The 25,219-nt window shown below is 52.1% G+C and overlaps 1 protein-coding gene across 9 annotated transcripts in view; it reads left to right on the forward strand.

The window, feature by feature from the left end:
- Positions 1–25,219, forward strand: part of AGAP1 (ArfGAP with GTPase domain, ankyrin repeat and PH domain 1) — a 523,916-nt gene that overhangs the window by 121,647 nt on the left and 377,050 nt on the right. For 5 of the 9 annotated variants that reach the window (XM_057305787.1, XM_057305791.1, XM_048214286.2 and 2 more), the window contains exon 1: positions 22,562–23,549. The exons of 3 other annotated variants lie outside the window; for them this stretch is intronic. In XM_057305787.1, coding sequence (XP_057161770.1) covers positions 22,577–23,549 — 973 coding nt within the window. In that variant the 5' untranslated portion in view covers positions 22,562–22,576. Of the gene's footprint in view, positions 1–22,561; positions 23,550–25,219 lie in introns of those variants that run through there. One more of the 9 variants, XM_057305809.1, reaches the window with a different exon arrangement.

Below are 25,219 nucleotides of genomic sequence, written 5' to 3' on the forward strand. Positions count from 1 at the left end.
CCCTTCTGCGCCCTGTGATCATCCCCTGAGGGAGAACTGATCATCTAATCAAAGCAAGCAGAGGACAGGGCTTCAGGGTGCCTTGGTTTTGTGCTGTGTTACAGGAGGTCTGGAAAGGGCAGGAAGGCGGCTCCCCCAGCCATGACATCGGAGTGCCGGGCTGCAGAGCAGGGTTCACATTCTGGAAATGGGGAGCTTGTTAAGCCGTGCGGAGTCAGCCTTGCAGGTGTCACGGGGCTCTTTGGGCTGCTCCCACTGCAGGTGGTTGGGGAGTACTGGATGGAATCCTCGGAGGCAAGATGAGAGGCTGGGAGAAGAAATCCTGGAGCACAGTTAGATTTCTTCCAGATGAGATAATACGGAGGAGGAGTGGGAAGGAGGACACAGCACGCTGCCAGTGCGTTCTCTTTCCCTCTTCACGGTCATGTGGCATGTTCACTCATACGTGTGTGTCCCTGGGGACTTCTCCTGAGCATTCATTGTTGTTTGCCTCTCGGACATGCTGATGCTTACACAGGCGTTTCCAAGGAGTCTACACCCTGCAGCCACAGAGGAGTGCCCCGTTAATCGGAGAGGAGCTCATGATTGTGTTCGGCTCTGGAATAAATGGTCTGCTCACAGAGCCTGAATCCCCCAAGCTGGAGATCAGCTGTAGTCTCTCCACTGGGAGGGAATCATTCAGTCCGTGTTGAATAAGCAGGAGGCGAAGTGGGGTCAGACACTCAGTGCACAAGGTGATCTCAGAGAAGAGGTTGGCTGAAGGGGCTCTGGGATTTGACCCATGACCCGAAATGCAGCACAGTGGACTGTGGTGGCGAGGTCCTGCCACGTGGTATCACATCCATCAGTACATTGTGACCTGTCGATTGAGATTTCTGATAGATTGGCTTATATGGAGATATTTTTTTGATAGTGTGTCATCGTTCTCTCTTTGCAGAGGGACTTCTGCAGAGCACACCAACCTGTAGTGGGACACCGCTGATCGGGGTGCAAGGCCCCCAATCTTAGCCGTGTGCACTGCCACGAGGCCCACACGGTGGTGTGAAGGGTGAAATATCGTGAGCTGTGCATGAAATAAAAGGTGGGCGCACGAAACTGTGCTGAGGTGCTCACTGAGATAGACTCAGCCAACATGAGAGGAGGTGAGGGAGCGAGTTCGTCCTGTCCTGGAACGTCAGCCCCGGCTTGGCATCCGACAGTGAGTCGTCCAGCAGCACAAAGGGGCGTGGCTTGTTTGTGTTTTCAGGTGCCAGCTAAGGGTTTGGTCACAAGTGCATGCAGATGAGTTTTGTAATTATTGTCTTGACAGCCCATTGCAGCCTGCCTGCCATTAAAGTATTTAAGTGACTTGCTGAGCAGGGAGAAAATACTTACCCCAGGGCACCTGAGTGACGTGAATGTCTCCACCCAGATGGGAGGCCTTTGAACCTGCTTTATAGAGCTTTTTAGTTGAGGAATCACATTGTAGTGGTCTGCAGAAGAAATCCTGGTGTTAACAGCGGAATCTTACATCTGGAATGAAGTTCTGCCATGGTTTAGTCTGATCTCATCATTGTTTTATTGTCCAGGACCTGACAGTGTGGTGGTGGGTGGCTGGCATCTCTCCCCTGCCCCATCGTGGACCACACAGCCAGCCACGCATTCCCCCCACCCCCTCAGTCTGGATGAGAGCAGATTGTTGTCATTTCAGAAGAACTCAGTCCTTCAGTTAATGCCCCCCCTTCCCCCCATATGATCAAAAAAGGAGGTCAGTACCAGGGTGACTGAGATTGACACAGATGACTTCCTATCTTGAGGACAACCCCTCCCACATTATTCTTCGAAAGCCCCACACAGTCGTGGGCCGGCGTTGAGAAGGCTTTGGCTCTGTGTTCGTGGTGTCTGCCACTTCCATCTATTGCTGTCTTCCTGCAACATCCAGTCACCCCCGGCCACCCGCCCCTCCCCCTTCTCTTCACAGGGAGAGCTGCAGAGGAAGGACCGCGAAGAGTCTGCAGATGACGGTTTCGAACTTGCCTGAGTTAAAGTGCCTTAAGGCAGGCTCTGAAAGGTCGGTGGACGCGGTTACTTCTCCCTCCCTTGGTGGCATGGTTCCTCCCAAGGAAAGAGGGTTTTCCATGTGCGCCGTGAATTCAGCCAGGGCCTGAGAAGCGCACCCTCCCCTCGCCCCGTGCTGCAGCTGAAATGGGGAGGGACATGTTGGCCCGTGCCCGTAGCCCTCCTCAGAACAGCCTCCCCTCCTCCTCTGTGTTCGCCATCTCTTAGGTCCGGAGCCCGGGTTTTGGAGCCAGTCTGACCTGAGTTCAGACCCTCCTGCTCTGCTCTGTGACTTGAGTGACTCCTGCTAAGCCTCTAGCCTGTTGTTCGGAAAGGTCGGAGGGTAGCGGTGCCTGCTCCGGAAGCTGCCGGGACCGAATGCCAGCGTGTGTAACATGCACACGGCCTGTGCCCGCGGTGCTCTGAGCGCCCGAGCTGCATCGACTCTCCTCGTGTTACTGTTGGTCCCAGCTCTGGTCGCTGGTGTTGACACCAGCTCAGTACAGTGGCTCCTCTGATGGGATCTTGGAGGGCACAGGACAGCGTGACTTTTGTGAGAGTCCCAAAGGAGGGTAGTTAAACATTTTTGAGAACGTTTATTTAAAACCCCTGAGCTAGATATGTACTGGAATTTCGTTGTATTGTTGTTTAGGGAGATGGGCAGAGGGCTCCCTGGAGGACTTGGTGGGGCGGAGGGGAACGTCAGTTTTTCCTAACCCAGAGAGTGAGTCTAGCAGAGAGGTTTTATTTTTCTATGACAAACTAAGTCCCAGTGACCTTTTGGGTGCAGCTCTGTGTCTGCTTCCAAAGATTATAATTTTTCCATTATTCCATCCTTGACTTTGTCACACTTTAAAAGCCTCTCATACTTTTATATGTCTTTGTAAAACGTGTTACTTTAATGATCCTTTGTATGGTGTACCGTTCTTCCAAAAATGAGGGAAATGAGGGAGGGTGGGGAAAAAGAACATTTGGCTTTTTACTAAATCAGTCATTTTAAGACATTTGAGTCAATTGTTTATCTAAAATGTAATCTGTTACATCTGAAATGTCAGAAAAGATATCAACACTCTGTGCTTTGGAGTGGTGCTTTGTACACGTGTGGAGAGATGCGTAAGGAGTATCTGGAGGCTTCTTGAAGCAGATTCCTGGGGCCCGAGACTCTGCATTTCTTTTAAAAAATTTTTTAAATTATTTTTTTAAGACTTATTTATTTGAGAGAAAGCGTACCTGTGCACAAGAGTGGGGGAGAGGCAGAGGGAGAGAATCTTCGAGCAGACTCCCCGCTGAGCTCAGAGTGCAATGCAGGGGCTCAGTCTCAGGACCCTGAGATCATGACCTGAGCCAAAACCAACAGCCGGACACTCAACTGACTGAGCCACCCGGGCGCCCTGAGACTGCATTTCTAACCCCCATGCCATGTACTCTGTAGATGCTGCTGGTCCGGGGACCACATGCCAAGGAGCACTGCCTGGAAGTTCCATGATTTCAGAGAGTACTATGCAGTGCATCATGTGTCATTCATTTAGGGATCTGGGGTGTGCCTAGGCATCATGGGTGATGAAAAGGAAATCAATTAGAAATACTTCAGCTCTTCCATTAGCTCATAGGCTAGCTTCCCTTGTTATTTATTCTGGAGTGCCTCTTATATCAAAGTAGTGGCTTTTTAATTTCGAGCTTGGGTTAATTTATGGAGTTTTCTGAAGCAACAGAATTCAGTAAATCAAACTGGATGACCATGGTGGTAGGCAATCAGAAAAATGTCTTTTTGATTGGAGCATGATCTTTGGATGAAAAAGATGAAAATAAGCATGGATCAGATCTTGGGGGAGTGAGGATGTTGGCAGGGAGTCCCTTGCTGCTCTGGGAGCTGGGTTGGTTTGTGGGTTCATTCATTCACTCATCCCCCTCCCTCCCCTACTCCTTCCCCCATCTCTCATTGTCCCATCTGTCTGTCCATCCATCCACTCATCTCTCCATCCATCCGTCCGTCCGTCCGTCCATCCATCATATTTTGTTGTTCTCCACGGCAGCTCCAGGCACTGGGGGTACAACAGAGGAGAAAGAACATAAACTCTGCATGTTAACGCTGAGGCATGCAGTGGTGCCTTCTGGGGTCCTGGGGGTTCTTGAACATGTGCTTGCCCTCCACCCTTCCCACCCTGCTGCTCTGAGGAGCACCTGGCATATAGCACACAGAATACTCAACGTGAAAACAAGTACCAATTTTCAAAGTAGAAAAAGAGTGTGATTTCTGCAAATTACAAATCTGTGACCTTAGCTTCAAATGCATCTAAAAGTCTAGAAAAACTTTATTCTAGCCTGTGCCCCAGCCAACACAAGATGGAAATGAAACCACTGGATGGGTAATGCCAACAGGAGAGAGTTTTGCTACTGCTAAGGATACTGTGCCCTGATTCTTCACATCAGCAATATTCTTAAAATTCTTTATTTTTGATGGACTCTGATCCCCATTTTGACAAGTTAAGGAAAACATATTTGCAGGGAATGTTAAAAATGGAATGGACAGAACCCAGCTAATCTGAGATGTCGTTATTTGAGCAAATAAGCAAACGTTAACACCACTGATGACAATGACATAGAAATACCCATTTCTATGGCCTTATTGTGGGGGTGGGATGGGCTGTTACCAGTAGAAGCTTGTGTGTTTGTAGGCAAGGGTACAGGGGTAGGCAACATTGAGCCCCCCCACCCTCCCAGGGATGGAGTTGAAATCGTTCACCTTTTTTAGAAAGCAGTTTGGAAATGTTGAATCAATGAAAGATTCCTACACTGGGACCTGGGAATTATGTTTCTAGGAATCCAAGCTAAAGAAATAGAGACTTTCACAGTGATTGATGGGTCGGTTTATATTTTTACCCTGTCTTGTTCCAGAAAGGATATAAAACAGCCTACAGGGATGGGCGGGTATTTAAAGGCAAGATACCATCTCTGAAAATGTCTTCTTTTGATGACAATTAGTCTTACATCGCACCGACTGTCTTCTAGTATGAAATGCTTAAGGTTTAGAGCACCCTGTCTTTTTGAACTTGATTTTTTAATGGTTATTTAATTGGGAAAGAAATACAGAATGATGCTAACCGTACGCCATACCGAAGGGGGTTGGCTGACCTTCATTTTACAACATACCTTGGCTGGGCAAGAGACTCACTGACCCGCTCTCTAGATGGCGGAGGAAAGGGTCTTGGTGAGTTCCCTGGTTGACATGCTTCAAGCTCGCCCCCACCCTGGGAGCTGCCCACCTGACCCCTGTGGCTGGGCCCTGCTTCCACGTTTATCAAGGACACTCCCCGGGCCATCTGGTCACTCTCCAGCCTCTGTCTACCACAGGCTGAGGTTCTGCCCTCCCAGCCTGAGGCCCTCCCCTGAGTCCCTGTGTCCCTGAGACTCCCTGCCTCTTACACTCACCCAACCTTGAGGAACTGCCCTAAGTAAGTGAGCTGGTCACGTATCTGTGGGGTGACGACACTGATCACACCTGAAGAGAACAACGCTCTACTGGGGGTTGTGGGAGGGGCGCACATAGCAATGCCAGAGATCCCCAATGTCATTTCATAGAGCTCGCTGAACTCCAGGAACGAATAAGAGCAGGAAAGATCCCAGTTCCTCCACCCATGACAAGCATGGAATGGCAGCACAGCACCGAGAAGGAACAGAGCCTGGCTTTGGAGGCGGCTGACCTGGCTCCACATCCCTCACTGTCCCCTTACTAGCTCTCTGGCCCTGAGAGAAGTCTTGACCTCTCAAAGCCTTTTCCTCCTCTGCAAAAAGGAAATTGGACCCAGCTGCTGCACGGGTCACCCTCTAGCTTTGTTACTTAAGGAAAAGGGGTGTGGATTCACTGGTTTCTTCTATGTGATCCCTTCCAACTTTTCATGTTATTGGATGGATTCAGTAGTAAAGGGGAAGCTTTCCAAGAAGGGTTTTAAAGGTGGTCAGCAAGAGCAGACTACAGAGATGGCTTTTTAAATCAGTTATATTAGAGCATAAACAGAATTGTTGAAAAGCCAGCCTAAATCCAAGTTTAAAAATTAAAAATAACCTTTCCTTTAAAAAACAATGCAAGTCAATTTTTTAAAAATAATTTTATTGATTTATTTGACAGAGAGAGAGCACACATAGGGGGAGCAGCAGACAGAGTGAGGGGGAGAAGCAGGCTCCTTGCTGAGCAGGGATCCCACGTGGGGCTTGATCCCAGGACCCCGGGATCAGGACCTGAGCCGAAGGCAGACGCTTAATGACTGAGCCACCCAGGCTCCCCGAAGTCAATTTTCTTTTAAAATTTTTATCAAGGAGCCCAGTGCAAGGCTTGAACTCACGACCCCAGGGATCAAGACCTGAGCTGAGATCAAGAGTCGGATGCTTAACTGACTGGGCCACCCAGGCGCCCCAACGATACAGTCGAATTTAGAAAATACAGAGGAAGAACCAGAAGAGAAGTCTTAACAGTTACTGGGAGGAGATTAGAATCCCTGTTCTCTAGCTGCATATTTCAATCTGGACTGAAAGGAGGGCTTTTGAATAAATGTCATGCGGGCTCTTTTTCCTTCTGCTGCTGCTGCTTCTCCTCCTCCTCCTTCTTCTCCTTCTCCTTCTTCTTCTTCCCTGGGCCTCCGTGTATAGCATGTGAAGTGGTTGACAGGAGCCCCAATTGATTCTTCTCTGCCCAATAATGTGTTCATTGCGGTGGCATTTCCTGGACAGCTGGGGTTGCTTAACTGTGTAGCTACAATGCTAAGATGAAGGAAACAGATTTTCCAGTTGAATGTTTTAATACATGACGGGAAAAGGGACACCATAAACCACATCACGTACACTGCTGATGGTGTGAAGAGAAGAACGATTTTAATAGGTACGTCACTGTCCCAATGTGGAGACCAGAATAAAGAGTGGTTCACCCAACTGAAGGTCGTCCTCAGACCTCCGTGCGTGGGTTTAGCAGAGAGGAAGTGATCTCAGGACAGTGATACATGACAAGTGACAGGAGCTGGATATTTGTGGTCAGTCGTGCCCCTGGGCCAGGTCCTGAAGGTGAACCGCTCTCGTCTTAACCCCCAGGGCTTTCTGAGGACCTTCCCCTCTCTTTCCTTCCCGCGGGACAGTGCTTGTTGGTAATTTCCTCTGAAAAGTCTCCGTCATGCGTCTCCACTGTATTTTCATGGAGGCAAATGGTCTCAAGAAAATTAGAATAAAAATATCCAAACCTATTCTGTCAGAATCTCTGGGCTGCTTCTCAGGGCTATCTCGGGAGCAAGTTGAAACATTTATAAGGAGTAAGCAGTGCATTTTCAGTTCTAATGTTCTGTCTTTGTCACTGGGATTTGCATTCCTATAGAAAGCCCAGCAAACTTGGAAAGAAAATGACTTTCTGATGGAATCATATAATTTCAAACAAAGCTATTTCACGAGTAAGGAATATTAATTACTGTACCCAGAGTGATCCCCAGGTTTTGTGTTTGTGTTTGTTTTTTTTTTTAGTTTTGTGTTCACAGAAACATTGGTGCATTCCATACAAGGTCAACATAGATTTAAAAGCAGACATACACTTTGAAAATTTATTCATGCTGGAATCGTGAACATGGAATTAATTAAGTGTGCAGAAGCTGGAAGATAGAAGGGTCACTGCCTCCATTTTTGTTCCGTAAAGCACTTTATTCCACTGGGACGTCATACGTGGCTGTGGTGCGTGGTATATGCTTTCTTCATGGTGTGTATTAATAACCTGAGGAGGTGGAAGCCGGGACAGATATAAAGCCGGAAAATGACGTGTCCTGAATTTGTTTCTAGGAACGGTAATCCTAACGATGCCCGGAGATCTCTTCGGAAGTCATGGCATCATATCTCCTCCCAGCCTTGATGGCCTCACTTCTCTGTTATTTTTGTCCTTTTCCCTTTATTTCACCACTATTAAACTCCCCACCCCCAGTTTCCAAAGTGAAAGCTGATGGAGATAATGGAACAGTGCTGAGTGCTTTTAGCTGATGAACTGGTAACAATTAAAATGTTGTTCAGGTGGGGCTGTGTGTGAGTCTGGTCCCCAGCAAAGCAGCTACATTTCACAGTCACAGAGCAGGTGGTTTTCATGTTGCTCTCCTGGTCTCCTTGGAGCCAGATTCCTTACTTTGTGGGGAAGTGATCTCCAGTATCATATATATGTTTGTGTGTGTGTGTGTGTGTGTGTATTTGTGAAACATTTCAAAAAAGTATAATTTATTCATGCTTGAGTTTGTTCGGTGGAGATTTCTAAGCTCCTGTTTTTCCTGCCCTAGTGAGGCTCTGTGCTGCAGGCTCTGGGGGAATCTCTGGTGGGAAAAGATTCTGGTCTTGGATCTGGACCAGCAAGGCTGGACAAACTTTGCCGGGCATGTCTTTTCCTTCTCTGCAAGGAGGTTCTCGTTCTTTAAGACCCCAGCATGACCCAAGACTGCGGCCCCTGTTCCCACTGGCCGGGGGGGGGGGGGGGGGTTTGGGGCGCTCCTGCTGATGATTGCTAATGAGGATATCACGCAGGAGAGGATATTGCTTTCATTTATCTTGGTGTCTAATTACCACCATGGAAACGGATATTCAGGTCTGAAGGAGACACATCTCTGTAGAGCTGTCATCATATCCTTGTTTCTAGAGCTACATTAAAAAAAAAAAAAAAACAAGAGAGTTTCAAGCTTGAAATCTTGATTTGTATATGTTAATAATGCAGTTTAACATATTGGCGTAAAGGAAGCAGAGCCTTGGGTTCAGCTTTGGGCTAGAGCTCTGGGGTTGACATTGCTGACCACACACGCGGACGATGGTTTAGTAGTTGAGCAAGACACGCCTGGTTTAGGTGAATGCAGTGAAGTATTCCTGTGAAAGACAGAAACGCAAACTGATCCCGGCTCACAGGCGTGCGGTTAATTCTTGGTTTCTGCGAGAGGATGGCAGGGAGACTGAGTGGTAGGGTCCCTACTTTCATTCGGAGGGGGCTCTACTTTCTCATCGTCATCCTCGAGGGAGAGCTGGTCTCCCAGTCCTGAGCTTCTCACCGACTAGTAATCGTTCTTGCAGTTGGGGCTCTGGGCAGCCCGGGAGCTAAGCTGCACATTGCAAGGCCTGTTAATGATGGGGTTGCTTTGAGATTTTACTGAAAAAAAAAAAAAAAATGCCTTTTCTAACTCCAAATATGACTGTTACACACCAAATGCTCCCCTTACTTTAAGAATTGGTATTTGCTAATCTTGATGGCGCAGTCATGAGCTGAATGGTGTTCTCCCAGAATTCGTATGTCTGAGCCCTAACCCCCTCCCCCGCAGCATGTCAGAATATGACTGTGGAGACAGCCTTTAAAGAAGGCATTAAGTTAAAATGAAGTCACTAGGGTGGACCCTAATCTAGTGTGACAGGTGTCCGTAGGGCACGGACATGGAGGCACTACCATGAGAAGACTAGGGGGAGACACCATCTACAAGCCGGAGGGAGGGAAATCAGCTCTGCTGATACCTTGACTTCAGATTCTACCCCCTAGAACTCTGAGAGCATAAATCCCTGTTGCTTAAACCCCCCAGTCTGTGAGACTTTGTGATGGAGCCAGAGCAGACTATGAACTTTGAAATGGTTGTCTTGGTAGTCAAGGGCATTAAAACCTTGGTGGCCAATGAAATATTTATGGAAAATTTTCCTGTACACTTTTACCCCTTTTGTAAAGGGTTTTTGCTTGTTTGTGCAACCTCTTCTATTAGCAGACCATCTTTGGTTACTAGAAATGACGAGGTTTTGCTTTAGAAATTAACGCTGCTGACGCTACGTGTGGAGGCACTGAGTTGACGGACCTTGAAAGGTCTGCATGTCTTCTGAGAAATGCTCAGTTTTCCAAGCGCCCGGGCCTTTGGACTGATCTAATTATATCCGGAATGTGTCTGATGGTAAGAATTTATGGCTTATTTATAAGTGAGTATTTCCGTTTTAGGGAAGAGAGGTGGAAAATTGGCAGACTTTCCTGTGACCTTCCAGGGTCACGGTCAAGGGCAGGAGGGGGAGGGGTAGGAGGGCACTGGGGGCACTGGGTGGAGAGCCCAGAGAGGGCTCCCAGGTGGGGGTGGGCCCAGCAGATGGACTGGGCAGTGATTTGGGGCCACACTGCTGTTTCTGCCAGCCGGGGCTGCCCTGGAGTCTTGGGGGGAAGCAGAAACCAGCTTCTGCTGGCGTTAGCTGAGGATTTACTCATCTTTCCAGGAACTCTGGAAGGAAAGCAGAGTCTTGACGGTGGGATTTGGGGATAATACTAATCTCAGGACTGGTACCTGATCCAAATAAAAAAGGAGCCTGTCTTACCCCAGTTTGGTCTGCCTTGATCTTTCAGTGCTCCATCCCTCCGAAGTAGGACGAGGAGCGTGTGTGTGTGTGTGTGTGTGTGTGTGTGTGTGTGTGTTTTAACCACCATTTCTGCCTGCCTGCTCCCAAAGCATTTTACACTTTGCTCTCCTTTCCCTTCCCCCCTTCTCTCCCTCCCTCCTCACCCCCACCCCTCAAGCAGAGCGGAAGGACGTGCTCTGACTTTCTCCAGCAAAGCCGTTTCACAGTTTTATTCATGGCACTCTGCCTTTGTGGCCTCCCTCTGCGGATCCGGAGACCTGGCTGGGCTGTCCCTAGAGGCAGGCTGCATGCAGGGGCTGCAGGCCGGGGGGGCTGGTATCAGCCATCCCCCTTGGGTGGAGTTTGAGATTCTCTGAGAGGCTCTGGGCAGTGCTGGGTTCCAGTGCAGCTCCACCTCTTACCATGAGATCCAAGGGCACCTTTTCTACCTGTCTGTGATGAAAACTTTCTACATCTGTAAAAGAGGTATAATAATAATACCTACCTCATAGGAACATTGGAGGAATAAACTGAATTAACTGAATTAATATCTCTGAAGTGCCTCCAGCTGAGCCTGGCCTTGGCATGCCCTCCTTAGGCCTGGTCTAGGCCAGGTTAGAAAGGGGAGCTGAGAGTTGGACTGGCTGAGCCTTGAGGCCCATTGATAGGGGCCAGGACTGCAGAGGGAGGGTCGGGGCAAGCAGGCTCCTGGGGAGTCTAGGCAGAAGTGCCAGAAGGTCTAGGTTCATGGTGGGGCTGCTGATGACCTGGTGCCCTTTAAGCCCAGGCTAACCCTCTCCCGTAGGTGGTAGCCTCACACAGCTAGGCTTTTTTGGGCCTGTGAATTCTCAGTCAGTGTAAAACACTTTTTCTCTCTCTCGCCTGTAAGCCAGTAGGTGAGCTGAAGGTGTGCTATGTGCCTGGCCTGTAAAGCGTGGCCACACCAGTGCTGTGCGTTCCTTCTCAGGAGTGAGGCTGCCTCTGGCCAGGCTGGCAGAGTGTGGACCCAGGTGACCTGTGTGTTGCACAAGTGGTGTGAGCAGGCGGAGGCCCCATGTTTATCCCCTTGTCTTGGCATTCCGTGGCATCCTGTGAATGCTGGGCCGTTCTGGAGCAGTGGTGTGCGACGGTGGGGAGTCTCGGTAGGCTTGCTTGGGTAAATGGCCATCTCAAGTGTTACATTTCCTTGCATACAAACTCCTGATTTCCTGGAGCATTCTTCCGGAGAAAAAGTCCTTTTGTGTGAACATCCTGTTGCCCAGTGTCACTTCTTCCTGCCCAGAAACGTCCAGTACCAGCTGTTACTTCTCTGGAAATTCTTTGACAGTCCGGCCACAGTGCGGTGGCATTTGCACACCCGAGCGCAGCCCTTCTTGTGGGTGACTTCCCAGGGTGCGTGCCATGTGCAGGGTTCCCCCCGCAGCTCCGGACAGCTTCCCTGAAGGTGCCATTTGAAAAAGGAAAACCAGGATTTTGAGAACTTCTAACTGCCAGCTGCCAAGGGCCAGGCCATTAGATGCTGGCATTAACTCTGGGGTAGCCCCATTATTAGCCTTCCTTTTAAATAGTTCTAAGTTATTTCAAGTGTTCTGGCTCTTTTTTTTTTCTCTTTTAAAGATTATTTATTAGAGAGAGGGAGCTCACATGAACAAGGGGAGGGACAGAGGAAGAGGGAGAAGCAGGATCCCAGCTGAGCAGGGAACCCGATGCGGGACTCGATCCCAGGACCCTGGGATCATACCTGAGCCGAAGGCAGATGCCTAACCCACGGAGCCACCCAGGCGCCCCTCAAGTGTTCTGGTTCTTAATGAGTATCCTGAGCCCCGGAATCAATGGCATGCATTTCCTTCTATGTCAGTGAAGGCTCAGTGCCCTGCAGGTAGCCCTTGCTAGTGGAATCTTGGCCACCCACTGACCACCCCCATCCTGGGATGGCGGCTGCTTTTGCATAGTCAGCATGGCCCAGGTTAGAGGGTGGGCAGGGCAGGAGCCTTCCTCGGAGGGCTTGCTCGAGGCTCCAGAGCTCTCCCTCCTGACCAGCTCTGAGGTGAAGCCACTGCTTCCCTAGGCAGTCACACTCTGGAAACTCCCCACCCCCAAGCAAGGCTGCAAGGCCACTGAAGGAGGGGTGCACTCTCACAGGGGCGGCCACCCAAAATCAGCCGCGGTGAGGATTTTTGTGGCCAGGGGAAGAAGTGAATCACCCTCCTCTCCAGGCCTTTCCCTAACCGCTGGAGACTGCGTACATAAACTTCTGGGGAGTGGGGGGCTAGCAGTGTAAACAGGGCCGTCAGCCGACCTCTGCTGCTACTTTCAACATGAGAGAGAAGCTGCTGCTCCTTTCCAGAACTGATCTTGAATCAGCTGCCTGGTTGGTAAAGTTAACCACCAGGCAGCATTTATTAAGGAGAGGCAGGGAAGGAGCATGATAAGGCCTATGGTTGAGAAAGATGCTGATCCCGTGTCAAGGACCCTGGTCTTCTGGGGGAGCTGGTTACGTAAAGGGCAAGTGTCAGGTCAGAGCTGAGGGACTGTTACTGAGAAGGGGTGGCCCAGGTGTGCCCTGGTGGGAGAGAGGGAGGCCCAGGCCCCAGCCATGAGTAGGACTTTACCGATCCTGCCAGCCCCAGCAGGAGGCTGTGGGGAAACGGGCTACGGTGCCATCGGGACTGGGCAGGAGTTGGCTGTGTTGGAATGAACGATCTTGGGAGGCAGCAGGCAGCACACATTTGTCCTAAGCACTGGGACAGAAGCTTCATATACATCATCTCATTTGATTGTCAGGTCTCCTCTGTCATCACAGCCTTACTGCCAAGTGAAACTGGCTCAGAGACTCAAGGTCACTTTCCCGAAGTCACATGGGGTTTGCATCATTCTGGCCTTCGAGCTCAGCCCCTTAGCCACTCTGCACAGCAGGGGTGGCTGGGGCCGTCTGGGGCCTAGCATGCCAGTTAAGGAGTGGGCATTCTGTTCTGCAGGTGACAGGGAGGCTCTGAGTGGAATTGTGGCCTCCAGCTTCCGTCACGGCGCAGAGGCTGGCTGTCCGCTAGCTCTGGGAATCCAGTGAAGGATGAAGAGGATGGACTGTGAAGGGAGGAAGGGGAGTGCATGCTCTGGGAGGCCAGGGAGCTTGGGAGGGGGCCAGAGGGCACACAGAGGGAGGAGAGGCTTTTGTTTCTGTTTTTTATTAAGTGGGAGATAATTGAGTATTTTCCGTGCTGGCTGAAGGACAGCAGATGACTGTGATGGATGGTACATGGTCGGTTTGCCAACCCTGAGCGGGTGAGGCGAGTATGGCTGGGAGGCCCAGAGCGCAGCATCTTTAGGTGTGTGGTACCCCCATGTTTTCAGGGCAGGCTACAGGCTTGGAGAGTTGGGATGGGAGTGTGGGGGACCAGCGCTGCAGGGAGGGCCTGTAGGGTGCTGGCACCCAACCCCCCAGCTGTGTGAGCATCTGCACTGGGGCCCCGTGTTGTAGACTCAGGACTCCCACACTTGAGCACTGGTCTGGTGGGCTGGAGTTTGGTTGGAGCCACCTTTGTGGGGGGGCAGGTGGGGGTCTCAGGGGCATCAGGCCCCAGAGCAGTGGGTGGAGAAGACAAGGGGTGTGCCTTGACCTTTGCTGGATAGAGAAGGGCCTGGCCTGCAGATTGGAAAGGACAGGGTGTGTTAAGCGAGCCTCCTGACAGCAGGAGTGGACGTGCTAGAAAGAGGACAGCTGTTGTGGAGGGTTTTGGCCCAGGAGGGGACAGTTGGAGGCCAGGATTGTGGGGCAGCACAGTCCTAGGTAATTCAAGGGCGTGACCTTGGGAGGAGGCCCCAGGAGCTAGTGAAGGGAAAGACCACCTGCGTGCAGGAGACAGTGTGGCCTAGCTCTCCACATGGATGCCGCACCCCTAGGCACCTCCTTTGGGGTGTTTGTGAGGCAGTGATGGGAGGACGCGTGCCCCGGGGCCTGGCACGTACATCCCCATTCTGTGCATCCGCTCACTGCCAAGCCCCCTGGCAATGTCTTAGAAGGTTCTAGGACTTTGTAATTCGGAGTCTTTTTGGGCTGCCTTCGATCCACTGACACTGGTGTCTGTAGCTGGGTGGATCGGGCCACGAACCTCCTTTTCCAGACTTGACAGCTTTTGTGTTGGTCCCTGACCAGCCACATCGCTGTCATCAGCAACACTCCTAGGAACAGAGATGATGCTGGAGGGGCGGGTCAGTGACGGTGTCGGAGCCCTACAAATCTTTTGACTGTGGCAGTGTTGTTTGTCGTCCCTCCACTCTCCCTTGTGGAAGATTCTGGAGCAGGCGGTGGTGTTTTCAAGGAGGCCCGCCTAGCACAGCATACATCCTACCTCGGGGAGGCGGCCCGGGAGCTGCCTTGGCTCTCTGGCCCCCACCCCTGCTCCCTGTAGGCAGGTGGCTGATGAGCCTTGCGTGGCAAGCAGATGAGAAGACACGGATGTTTCATTTCATCTTACTGTGTCAGAACCAGTCCCCGTGACCCACTTCTCCTCTTTCTCAGGAGCTCTTATGCAAATTGTTAACAAGCAAGGGGGTGGCTGCTGCTGCCAGCGGCCTGTGGTGTGTGTGTCCTGCGCCCTGGGGAATGCGGAGCTGCTGACACATTGGCTAATAAAGGCAGGAGGTGGTCACGTGTCTCCCACTGCTGACGGGGGGGGGGTGCGTGTGTCTGCGCTTTGAACAGGCATCTTAGTCATGTTGTTTTCACCATTTAGAGAGAAATATATCAAACCTTCCAGTCCCCTGGGCACAGATAAAAGATTTCCAGATATCTCGGCGGCCAAGTCCCAAATGGGATGCAGAAGTGATAACTCTGCCAGAAATAGGCTTTTCCTGAGCTTTCCAATGGTATGGACAGAAGTTCCCAGGGCATTATTTGTGGCCGAGATTTTTTATTTTCGGAGAAGTCCTGGGCTTCACGAATCTTGTGGGGGGGGTCGTCAGTGCATCTGAAGACAAACTTGGTAAACACCCGGGAGTTGTCAGACATGCTGAGGTGGCTGGACTTCGACAGCTCGTGGTGTTTGTTTCCACCCGAGAGGCTATCGGGGGGCGGGGAGCGGGGGCATCCGTATCACACTGCCCCTGTGTGTTGGCTGTAAGGCCTGCAGGAAGATGCTCCGGCAGATGGTATCATTCGAAGAATCTCTTCCGGTCGATCCTGCGGAGGAAAACGCTGCCAGACAGGCCCGGTCCTGTGTGCCCTCGAAGACTGGGAAGATTAGGTAATCGGTAGGAATTTCTTGGTTTTTCTCCACACAGATTCCAGAGCTTCTTTGCAGCTGTCCTAGGGACAGGTGCACAGTTGTGTGTTACCCTTGATTAAATCCTTCTGATTCCTCAGCTGCGTCTCCCCAGAGCGCCGAAGGCTGGGGAGGAAAGCGAAAGCATTCCCGGGGGGGCTCGGGCCTCAGCCCACGCCCAGCACCTCAAGAGCGACGGTCAGTGGCGGAGGCCGTGGTTGTCACACAGACCACAAAGTGCGGCGTTTGCATTTGTTTCTACAAAGTAATGCTAAATATGTTTGGCTTTAATTTTATCTGAAGTCACCTTTGCCTGGCATTTAGCAAGAAAGACCACCAAGAAATGTCAGACCTTTTCCTTTGTTAGGGAGTCAGAACCCACTCCCAAGGGATTCTTACTGGCATATTTTTAAAATCAAGACTTTTCCTCCTTGGCCTATGTAAGTGGACGTGAGTTTTCAACTTGGTTTTATATGCTCCCTGTTGGCTCACGGTACCAGAGTGTGTGGAGGAGTCTCTCTCCTGTTCCCCATGGAGTAGACGTCTTCATCTGAAAAGTGGGTTGGATCAAGGTTTCTTCTAGCACTGGCTTGTGGTAATATGAATGAGTTCTCATTCTCCGAAGGTGTGGTGTCTGTGTGTAATGCCAGGCTGACCTGGTGCGGACGGAACAAAGGAGGGGACAGTGTCTTAAGGCAGCTCCAGCCCCACGCACATGTCCCAGCAGGGGCTCATGGTGGGAGCTCCCTGGAGGGCCAGCCGGTCAGCTTACCTGAGATCACAAGTGCCCAGGTGCTCTGTGGAGTCCAGGTCGGTGCTGGCCTGTCTCCTCTGCACGCGGCTCACAGCCCAAAGTCTTCAAGCACCATACTTCGGATATTTTATGATGAAAAACAACGCAGCACTGTTTTGAATTTTAAATACTTAATGTTGGCAAAACTGAGTTTTTTTGTCCCTTTCTAGCATTTTAATCACATCCATGGTACTTACTGATTTAAACTAATTGTAATTGATGGCTTATCTTTCACAGAATGAGGGCTGGTAGTGGCCTCTCTGGAACTACTGCCGTTCTCCCAGTTTTGGGAAGGATTACTGGAAATAATTGCTGCTTCTTTTTCTTTTTCTTTTTTTATATAGAGGGACCATCTAGAGGTTTTTAGTATTACATACAGAGGCAAGAGAGGATGGTTGCATCAATAAAGTAATAAAATGAAAAGTTGGAAGGACACAGGAGCCACTCCTTCCTTTTTCATGTGCGCCTGCCTTGCCTGTCCCTCCACCGGTGACATTTTGCTTCCCAGGAGACCTGTGGCAATATTTGCGCACATTTTTGGTGGTCATGACTTGGGGAGGGGTAGTGTGGCACAGGTAGGGAGAGGCCAGGGATGCTGTTCCACGTCCTCCGATATGCAGGACGGACCCTCAGTGAAGGAGGACGTGGCTCAGAGTGTCCGTGGCACTGAGGTTGACCCTGCCTGGACGAATGCCAAAACCCACCTCCTTCTTGAAGCCTTTTTTAAATCTTTCAGCTAGAAATAATCATTTTCTGCTGCCTTCTTACCTGACTCCTTCCTCTCACATGTAACTCTTTCTGCTAGATGGTGCGTTATTTAGGACACTTGTCAGGCCCCTCACCACCTCCCAGCTCCCTGAGCAGAGTGCTCTGGGCACAGTCGGGGTGCTCTGTGCTGCTGTGTACCTGCTGGAGAGCAGAAAATGGATGAGCAGGTGGGTTTCTTGCTGTCCTATTGGAGGCCGCCGAGTGCCAGGGCCCACGTTTCTGATGCGCCTCGCAGAATCCTCGGCAAGCAAAACGGCCCCGCACAGGTGTGCTCGCGAGCATCAGCACCTTGTCTGTTCCTCTGTCGTCCAGCATCGGGGGAGGGCTGCCCAGAGAAGCCCTTTGTTTGCGGGACACTGAGCTGGGCTTGGGGCACTGTGGATCAGGGTTGGGGGGGCATTCTCTCATGCCTCCTCCGCCTGCCCCCTTCCTACAGAGGCACCCGGCTCCTGGCCTCCTTGTACAAAACTGCCTGATTCTCTGATCCACAGATACCTTCAGATGGGGTGTGGACTAAAAAAGCCCCTTCCTTCCTGTAAAGTCTCACCAGAGTTGGTTTTGATAAGTAGTTGCGGACCTTTTCCTCTGATTCCTTCTGTCTGGGGCCTGGTGGTGTTGCCCACTGAGAGGACACTGTGGGGCCTTCTGTTAAAATTGGAGAGTATGGGGCAGGTGCTGCCCTGCGACGTCCGTGTGTCCGTACACGTGGGGCCGTGAAAGGTTCTGTGGGCAGTGGAGGCATTGTTGGTCCTTGAGGAAGAATGTAGGTAGGGCCTGCATCAGGTGCTCAGGGGACCTCTTTCTTCCTGCTGGTCAGAAACATCCCGGCCTTAGGGACCCAGCGCACTGGCGGCCCTGTGACTTTTCAAGTCCTTATCTCTTTCATGGCTCTTCTTTTAATTTTCAGCTTATAAAATGAGAGAAACGGGGCCCCTAATGAGTTCAGCCCAGGCAGGGCTGATGGCAGAGTCGCTGGTCTGCAGAGGCTGAACGTCATGGTAGGTCTGAGATCAGAAAGCATTCCTCCCGTAGTGATCAGTCCGGACTGGAGTCTTGTGCCAAAAGGTAAATCCGGAAGGTGTTGCTTTAGCACACGTGCCTTTCTTTTTGCTTTTATCTGTATCTTTCAGTCAGTCCACTGTCAGAAAACAGTCTTTAAAGTACCCCATGAACTGGGGGAGGTGCTTTGTTGCCCCTGGGGTAGGCATGTAGAGCCTGGCAGGGTCAGTGGTTGGCCCATGGCAGTGGTCCACACACGTGGTTCTGCTAAGATACTGTAAATGCGATCACTGGCTGGCAAGTTCTGTTACTTGGAAAGTCAGCTTGTGCACCAGATGGCTCTGCTGACTACCAGAGATTTCCTTTAAATAAGGCTTATCAGCTCTACTAACACTTGAGAAATAATATTCTCATGGAGGTGGTTTATAGATAGCTAGAAATGGCCCAGGACAGGGAAGTCATGGGAGGGTGGCCGGAAGATCCCATAAACCCAGACTGGGTGAGGAGAGCCAGCTGCAGGAGGCGATGAAATGGGGGTAGGTAAGGCTGTCTCCCATTCCTGGCTCCCCTGCAGTGTTGACGCTTTACCTGCCTCCCTGCTATTTGGTTTTGATGGAGTAGTGAGATCAACCACAGGCTTTTTTTTTTTTTTTTTTTAATAAGCCAAAATGGTGATATAGTCAGAGGCACAGAAAATTTTAAGAAATGATTGTCTAGAGGGGTCAGTTTCAAAAGCAGAAAAAGCATAGTGCCACCTGAACATATATAGTATAACTTTCTATTTTTAAAAGGCAGGTCTGGCTGCATAAAAGGGGATTTAGATTTTGGAGTGACAAGATCTGTCTGAGCCTCTTGATTCTTTGCATTGGAAGAGCCCATGTATCCAGGGCAGTGGGGAGAGGTGACTCTCCCTGTTTTTCAACCTAGACTGTCAGGCCTGGGGTGGAATCATTGTGATTGGTGTGGAAAAGAAATGCTTTCTCGGGAGGGGAAAGCACTGAGGGGTAGTGAACCTCTTGACTGTGGCTGGAAGAGTTTCCCTCATTCAACACCATCTGAGATTCGGAGTCATCTAAGGTGGATCAAATGGAATCTTCTACTCTGCAGACTGCGTCCTCCCACGGCAAAGTGCAAACTCTGGGCTGGATTCTAGACAACCCAACCGGCAGGAGTGGGAAGACACAAGCAGCAGTTCAAGATTCCAGCTCTTAAGGAATGCTATGTTACTTTTTACCTTTGGCTCAGATAACAAGCAAGACCTATGTCTTAATTATGAGCCAATTTCGTAATAAAATTCATCTCAATATTTGAAAGTTACCTTGGTCTTAAAAAGTGAGAGTGGATCCCAGGCTAAGTTATGAGCCCTGGGTTCTGATCCCAGCATGGCCCCTAGCAGAGAGGTCCCTGCCACTCCTCGTGGCCTGACCGAGTTCTGTTGTCTCCACTTAAAGCCAACTTGACCTTTCCACACAGCTACAGCAATGAAACGGTAGAGCCCACCCAGTGCTACTTGTGCTCACCCTGTAGATGGGCAGGCAGGCAGGGCACTGCTCTGTCCCCATCCTCTCATCTCCCTCCCAGTCTTCATGTTAAATCACATGGCCTTGAAAACACCATTGTTTCACAACTTTGTGAGTTCTTTGAGGACAGGGACTCTGCCTTCTCACTGAACCCTGTTGCAGTAGGTGTCCAACATATATTTGAAGAATAAATGAACAAATAGAAAAGTGAATGAGTAAATGGAAACTGGCTAGATGTTGATATCATTAACATTTGATTAGTGCCAGGCTCAGTAGTATTCACACGTTTCTCTCTCTCCATGGTCATCAAAGCAAATGATGCTTACGAAGACAAAAAACGCTACTGTGGCATTGGGATGGGCACTGGCAGTGTGGCCCCAGGTTCAGCAGTGAGCTGTGTAGCCTTGGGGAAAGCACCTACCCTCTCTGAGCCCTCGGCATCCACGTAACCTGATAGGCTCTAGGAACCTCATTCTGATAGCTGATTACTATCTCTTCCACTCTGGAAGTTGCTGGTTCTTGGGTCTTACCCAAGAGGGCTTTTTATCCAAACTGAAGGTAAGACTGATCTGTCCTGGGGTTCCCTAACTTTGCACTTGAGGACGTGTTAGAGGCACTGCTCTTGAACACTTGAGGGCCAGGAGTAGGTGGACAGAGCTTGCGATGACCACGCGATGGTGGCAGTGATGTCCAGGTGCAGCCACTGGGGATGGTCAAATGTGTTTTAAACTTTTTTTTTTTTAAATGACTTTATTTTTTAGGGCAGTTTTAGGTGAACATCAATATTGAGCAGAAGGTACAGAGGGTTCCCCTAAACCTCCTGCCCCTACACACGCATAGCCTCCTCCACTACCCACATTCCCGCCAGAGTGGTACATTTGTTATGATCGATGAACGGATGTTATCATGTTGTTACCACCCAGAGTTCATAGTTTCCCTTAGGGTTCACTCTTGGTGTTGTGCTTTCTGCGTATTTGGGCAAATGTATAATGACATATGTCCACTATTATGGTGCCATATAGAGTGTTTTCCCTGCTCTAAAAATCCTTTGCTCTGAAGTATCTTCTTAAAAAGAAATGGAATCACCTAGCAAGTTTTCTGATCAATCTCATTAAATCTGAATATTTAATTTCCCTCCGAGGTAAAATCCAGATTTCCTAAGCTATAACGTCCTTCATAAGAGAGATTGCCATTCATCTTTGTATCCCCTTCCGTGCTGTGAACACGGTATTTGGTGAAAGGAGGGGAAAGCAGGACTTGCAAACAGTCATGGAATCCCAGAATGATGCTTTGGTGCAAGCACTTTCCCTCAAAACAGCTTCTCCTGCGTCTTTGGCATTTCCAGGCCTAGAGAATCCTGTACAAGCATCCAGCTTGATTAGTGGACATTTTATGACATTTATGACATTTTCCTATGGAAACGTCTAAGCCAGCAAACGGAAACCCCTATGTTCAGGACATCATTAAGAACTAATAGATTGATCAACTACGTGAGAATATTGAGCCGTTAACAGGTCATATCAAGAACCAGGATCTAGAGATCCAAGAGAGGTAGTGGGTGGGGGAAATGTGATGGAAGAGAAATTCAGTGTGCAATATTTAGCACTTACACAGAATGCCTGGCACATAGTGTCTTCACTATTTCAGTCCTCTATTCAGAGTTTGGGTCCAATTTTCTCCATCCCTACCCTCCAGGTGTAAAATCTGAGATGGAAGTGGACAGGCTTGGGCAGTCAAGTCTTCTTTCCTCCTGCTCTGAACCACTGTGTTCTCCTACCTGTTACTGTCAGGGACCGTTTCCCACATCTAGGGAAAATGCCCCCAAACTATTTTAGGAGTGAAACTGCACAGTCCTTCGCTGGAGGACAGTTGTGTGAGCAGCACGTCACAGGGAAGCTGCCATCCTCGTCTCTCCCTTGCTCTCTCCATCCGGGCGTGCACTTGTACCTCCCAAGTACACGTGTAGTAACCAGTACACTTGAGAGGGGATAACAAGTACCTGAGATACCTTGCTTTTTAAAGAAGTCATTGTTTGAGCTGCATCCTCTTCAGAGCTCCAAATAAACAGGTAAGAGATGGCCCATGTCTGATTTTGCAGGTCAACCCCGGGAGTGTAGGGGCAGTGCAGGGGTAAGGGTTCAGGCGAGGTGCCAGGCCCGCCCCCGGAGGCTCCGGTCCGCGCGGCGGCGATCCAGCCCGGCGCTTCTGCCTGCCCGCCGGGCCGCGCTCCCGCCGCCGCCGCCGCGCTCCCGGGACTCGGCCGCCGGCCTGGGCGCGCGGCCCGCGGTCGCTGCACGTCGGCCCCCGCCCGCCCCGCCCCGGCGCGCATTTCCATTTTAAACCGCCGCCCGCCCGCCCCTCGGCCGCGGCCGGCGCAGCTGCCCGCGAGTCCCCGCGCAGGGAGTGGCGGAGGCTGTGGAGCTGCCGAACTGTGCAGAAAAGGCCTGAAGATGCGAGCGGGCCCCGCGCCGTAGACAATGAAGCCGCGGGCGCCGCCGCCCGCCCCGGGCCCCGCGCGCCGCGGCCGCACCTGCCGGCGAGACCTTCCCCGCGCCTGACCGCTCGCTCCCTGCCGCTCCGCCCACCCTCCCCGCCGGCCCATGGCTCGGCGCCCCGGGCCCGGACCCCCTCACTCGGGCCGCACGGCGCACGGGCCGGCGGGCGCCAGGGGTGCCGTCGTCGCAGCCTGAGCGCAGCCCTCGCGGCCAGCGGGGGGCGTGGGCCCACTCCGGGCGTGCCCGTTCTGCCGCCTCGCCCCGCGCGACCGCCCGACCGCGCGTCCCGGCCCGCGGCGCGCTGGATGCGGCGGGGCCCCGGCGGGCGGCGCGGCGGCCGCGGCCCCGGGCGACATGTACCTGCTGGACGGCGGCGGCGAGCCCGCGTCTCCGCCCGCGGACGCGATGCCGCGCGGGACGCCCCCCAGGAAGACGGTCTACCGCATCTCCGTGACCATGGTCAGGAAGGACCAGCTGGCCGCGCCGGGCCCTGGCGGCCCGGACCCGCTCCCGACTTGGAGGCCCCGGCCCACGCGCTCCCCGGACGCACCCGGGCGGCTGGTGGAGGAGGCCGAGGAGGAGGCCGCGGGCGCTGAGGACCCTGAAGGCCGCCGGCCGCGCGCCTGGGACTTCCGCACCTTCCGCACCCGCAGCACCGGGCAGCTTGAGCTCGGGCGGCTCCGGCCTTGCGCACGCGGCCTCGAGCCCACGGACCTGGCCGGCAGTCCCCCGGGCGTGGAGGAGGGGCCCGGCTCACCCGCTCCCGGCAGCCCCGACGTGGAGGGGGTCCGGGCCGCGCCTCTGCGGCGGAGCCTCAGCTTCAGGCACTGGAGCGGGCCCGAGGCGTCGCGGAGTCGGGCCCTGAGCCGCGGGAGGCGCCACAGCAGCTCCGGGAGTCTGGCCTGGGCGCCGGGTGGCGAGGCCGAGGCGGACCCCGGAGCCGCGGTGGAGCCCGCGGCTCCGGTTCAACCCGCCTCGGAGAAGCGCAACACCCTGGACGTGGGCGAGGTGCTCAGCAAGAACGATGCGCTCTCGGACTTGGAGCGCTGGGAGCGCAGCAAGAGCAAAAACCGCACGCTGGACAACAGCGACCTGCAGCGGCTGGAGCGCGCGCGGGCGGCGGCCGCGGGCCCCGGCGCCGCTTCGGAGCACCGGCTGCTGCGCTTCTTCAGCGGCATCTTCGCGCGCAGGGATGGCGCGCCGGGCGGCGGCCCCTCTCCCCGGAGCGGCGCCTCGCGGTCCCGCGGCTACTTCAGCAGCCTGCGGCGAGCCCCAGCCGACGCGCACTCGTCCAGCGCCGAGAGCATCGACGGGTCTCCGCACAGAGGTGGGCAGCGCGGCCAGGGAGGTGAGGGCAGTGGTGGGAATTGCCTGGTTCCGCAGCGGCCTGCTTAGCAGAGTACGCTGGGATTGGGGAGTAGCCAAGGGACCGGCCTGCCCGGGACTCCAGCCGGCAGGTGACCGCGCCAGATGTGAGCTCTCGCTTACTGCGTGTTTGCCCCAGTAACACCGCTGCTGCGGTAGGGAATTTCTGGGTTGCCCCTGCCTCCAGCTGTATCTGGTGGTGCCATTCAGAGTCTCTCTCCTCAGCCACTGTGAGTGAGCCAGTCTGGGGAGAGATCCCGTTGCCCAGCAGCGCGTTTCTATGGCGGGCGCTGGCACAGCCTTCTCCTTAAGCAGAGCCATGAGTTCGCTGTCCCGTTGTGCGCTTGCAGACTGGGATACCTGTGGGCTGCCGCACAGGTGGTGCTGCCTGGCCAGAAGCAGCGGCGTTCATCGTGGTTCATTTCTTCCTCCACCCCGAGCCTGGTCTCCCTGTAGGCGCTGCCATCTGGGAGTGCTGTGGTGTGGCCTCCCTGATTTGGCAGCTCTCACCTATTGCGTTCCTGCTAAAGATGCTTCATCCCAGTGGTCAGGGAGACAGGCCTCTCCCCCACATTGTTTGGAATTGCAACAGGCGAGCAAATCTGGGACAGGATTCTGTTTGCTAGTGATGTATTCTATAGGGGAAGGAAAATCACAACCCCACAGCCTATTCTGAAACTTCCCTTCTCTGTTGTCTTGTGCCCTCCAACAGGGACCTCACAGGGAAGGTTTTGGAGGCAGATGTGACAATATTCTCTTGCAAGAATTAGGTAATCTGGTGGTGGTTGGAGGTGAGACTCCTCCAGAAGTTGCAAAACACAGATCCCCTTCTCTCCCTGTGCGGGGTCATCACCATAAAGGGAAGAGGCGGGGGGGGGGGAGTGGAGGGGCTGGATTGTTACACCCTACTCGTGTTGGGGTGGAGGGGATGGCTAAAGATACTGTCCCCATGCATTTCACCACTGAGAAATCATTAGTAACATCCTTTTTCCGGATTATCCAACCCTGCTGCTGGTAGAGCTGAAGTAGTTGAGGCACCGCAGTGTGGGCTTTTAATTAGAGGTTTTCAGCTGGTAACTCAGCGGCCCTGGAGAGAGTACTCCTCCCTAGTGGACTTCACGGGTCAGCAGAGTGCCTAGGGTATGTGTGCTAACAGCCAGTGCGCAGACCTCACCGTCCTCCCCGAAGTATTTTTAAGGGAAACTGAAGCTCGTGCTGTCCTGTTGAAACGTGCTTCTAATGATCCTCAGAATGAGATCTCGTTTTTTTTTGTTTTTTTTTGTGAGGTTGTAATATAAAGTTACCTGTTGCCAGGTTTGCATTAGTTGAACTCGCTGTGCACATCTTCTAGCTAACCTGCCCTGGAATGTTTTAGAAGGGACTGTGTTTGACTCCAGCCATTATCCCATCCCTTCCTGCATGCTCTTAAGATACTAAAAAAATGATGTGAGTTATTTTGTTAAAGTTGGTTGGTGTAAAGTTGCTTTGCCCTTACTTATGTTCTGTGGAGGTTCAAATCGGCAGGGTCCAGTTCTACCTATAATAGCAGGCTTGAATCTTTGTTTCCCTGGTTTTGGTGAAAATAGTAATTAGCTGCCTGGGTTCCAGACAAGTAAGTACCCATAGTTGGGG

The sequence above is a fragment of the Ursus arctos genome, unplaced genomic scaffold, assembly GCF_023065955.2.
Source record: "Ursus arctos isolate Adak ecotype North America unplaced genomic scaffold, UrsArc2.0 scaffold_1, whole genome shotgun sequence".
Taxonomy (NCBI): domain Eukaryota; kingdom Metazoa; phylum Chordata; class Mammalia; order Carnivora; family Ursidae; genus Ursus; species Ursus arctos.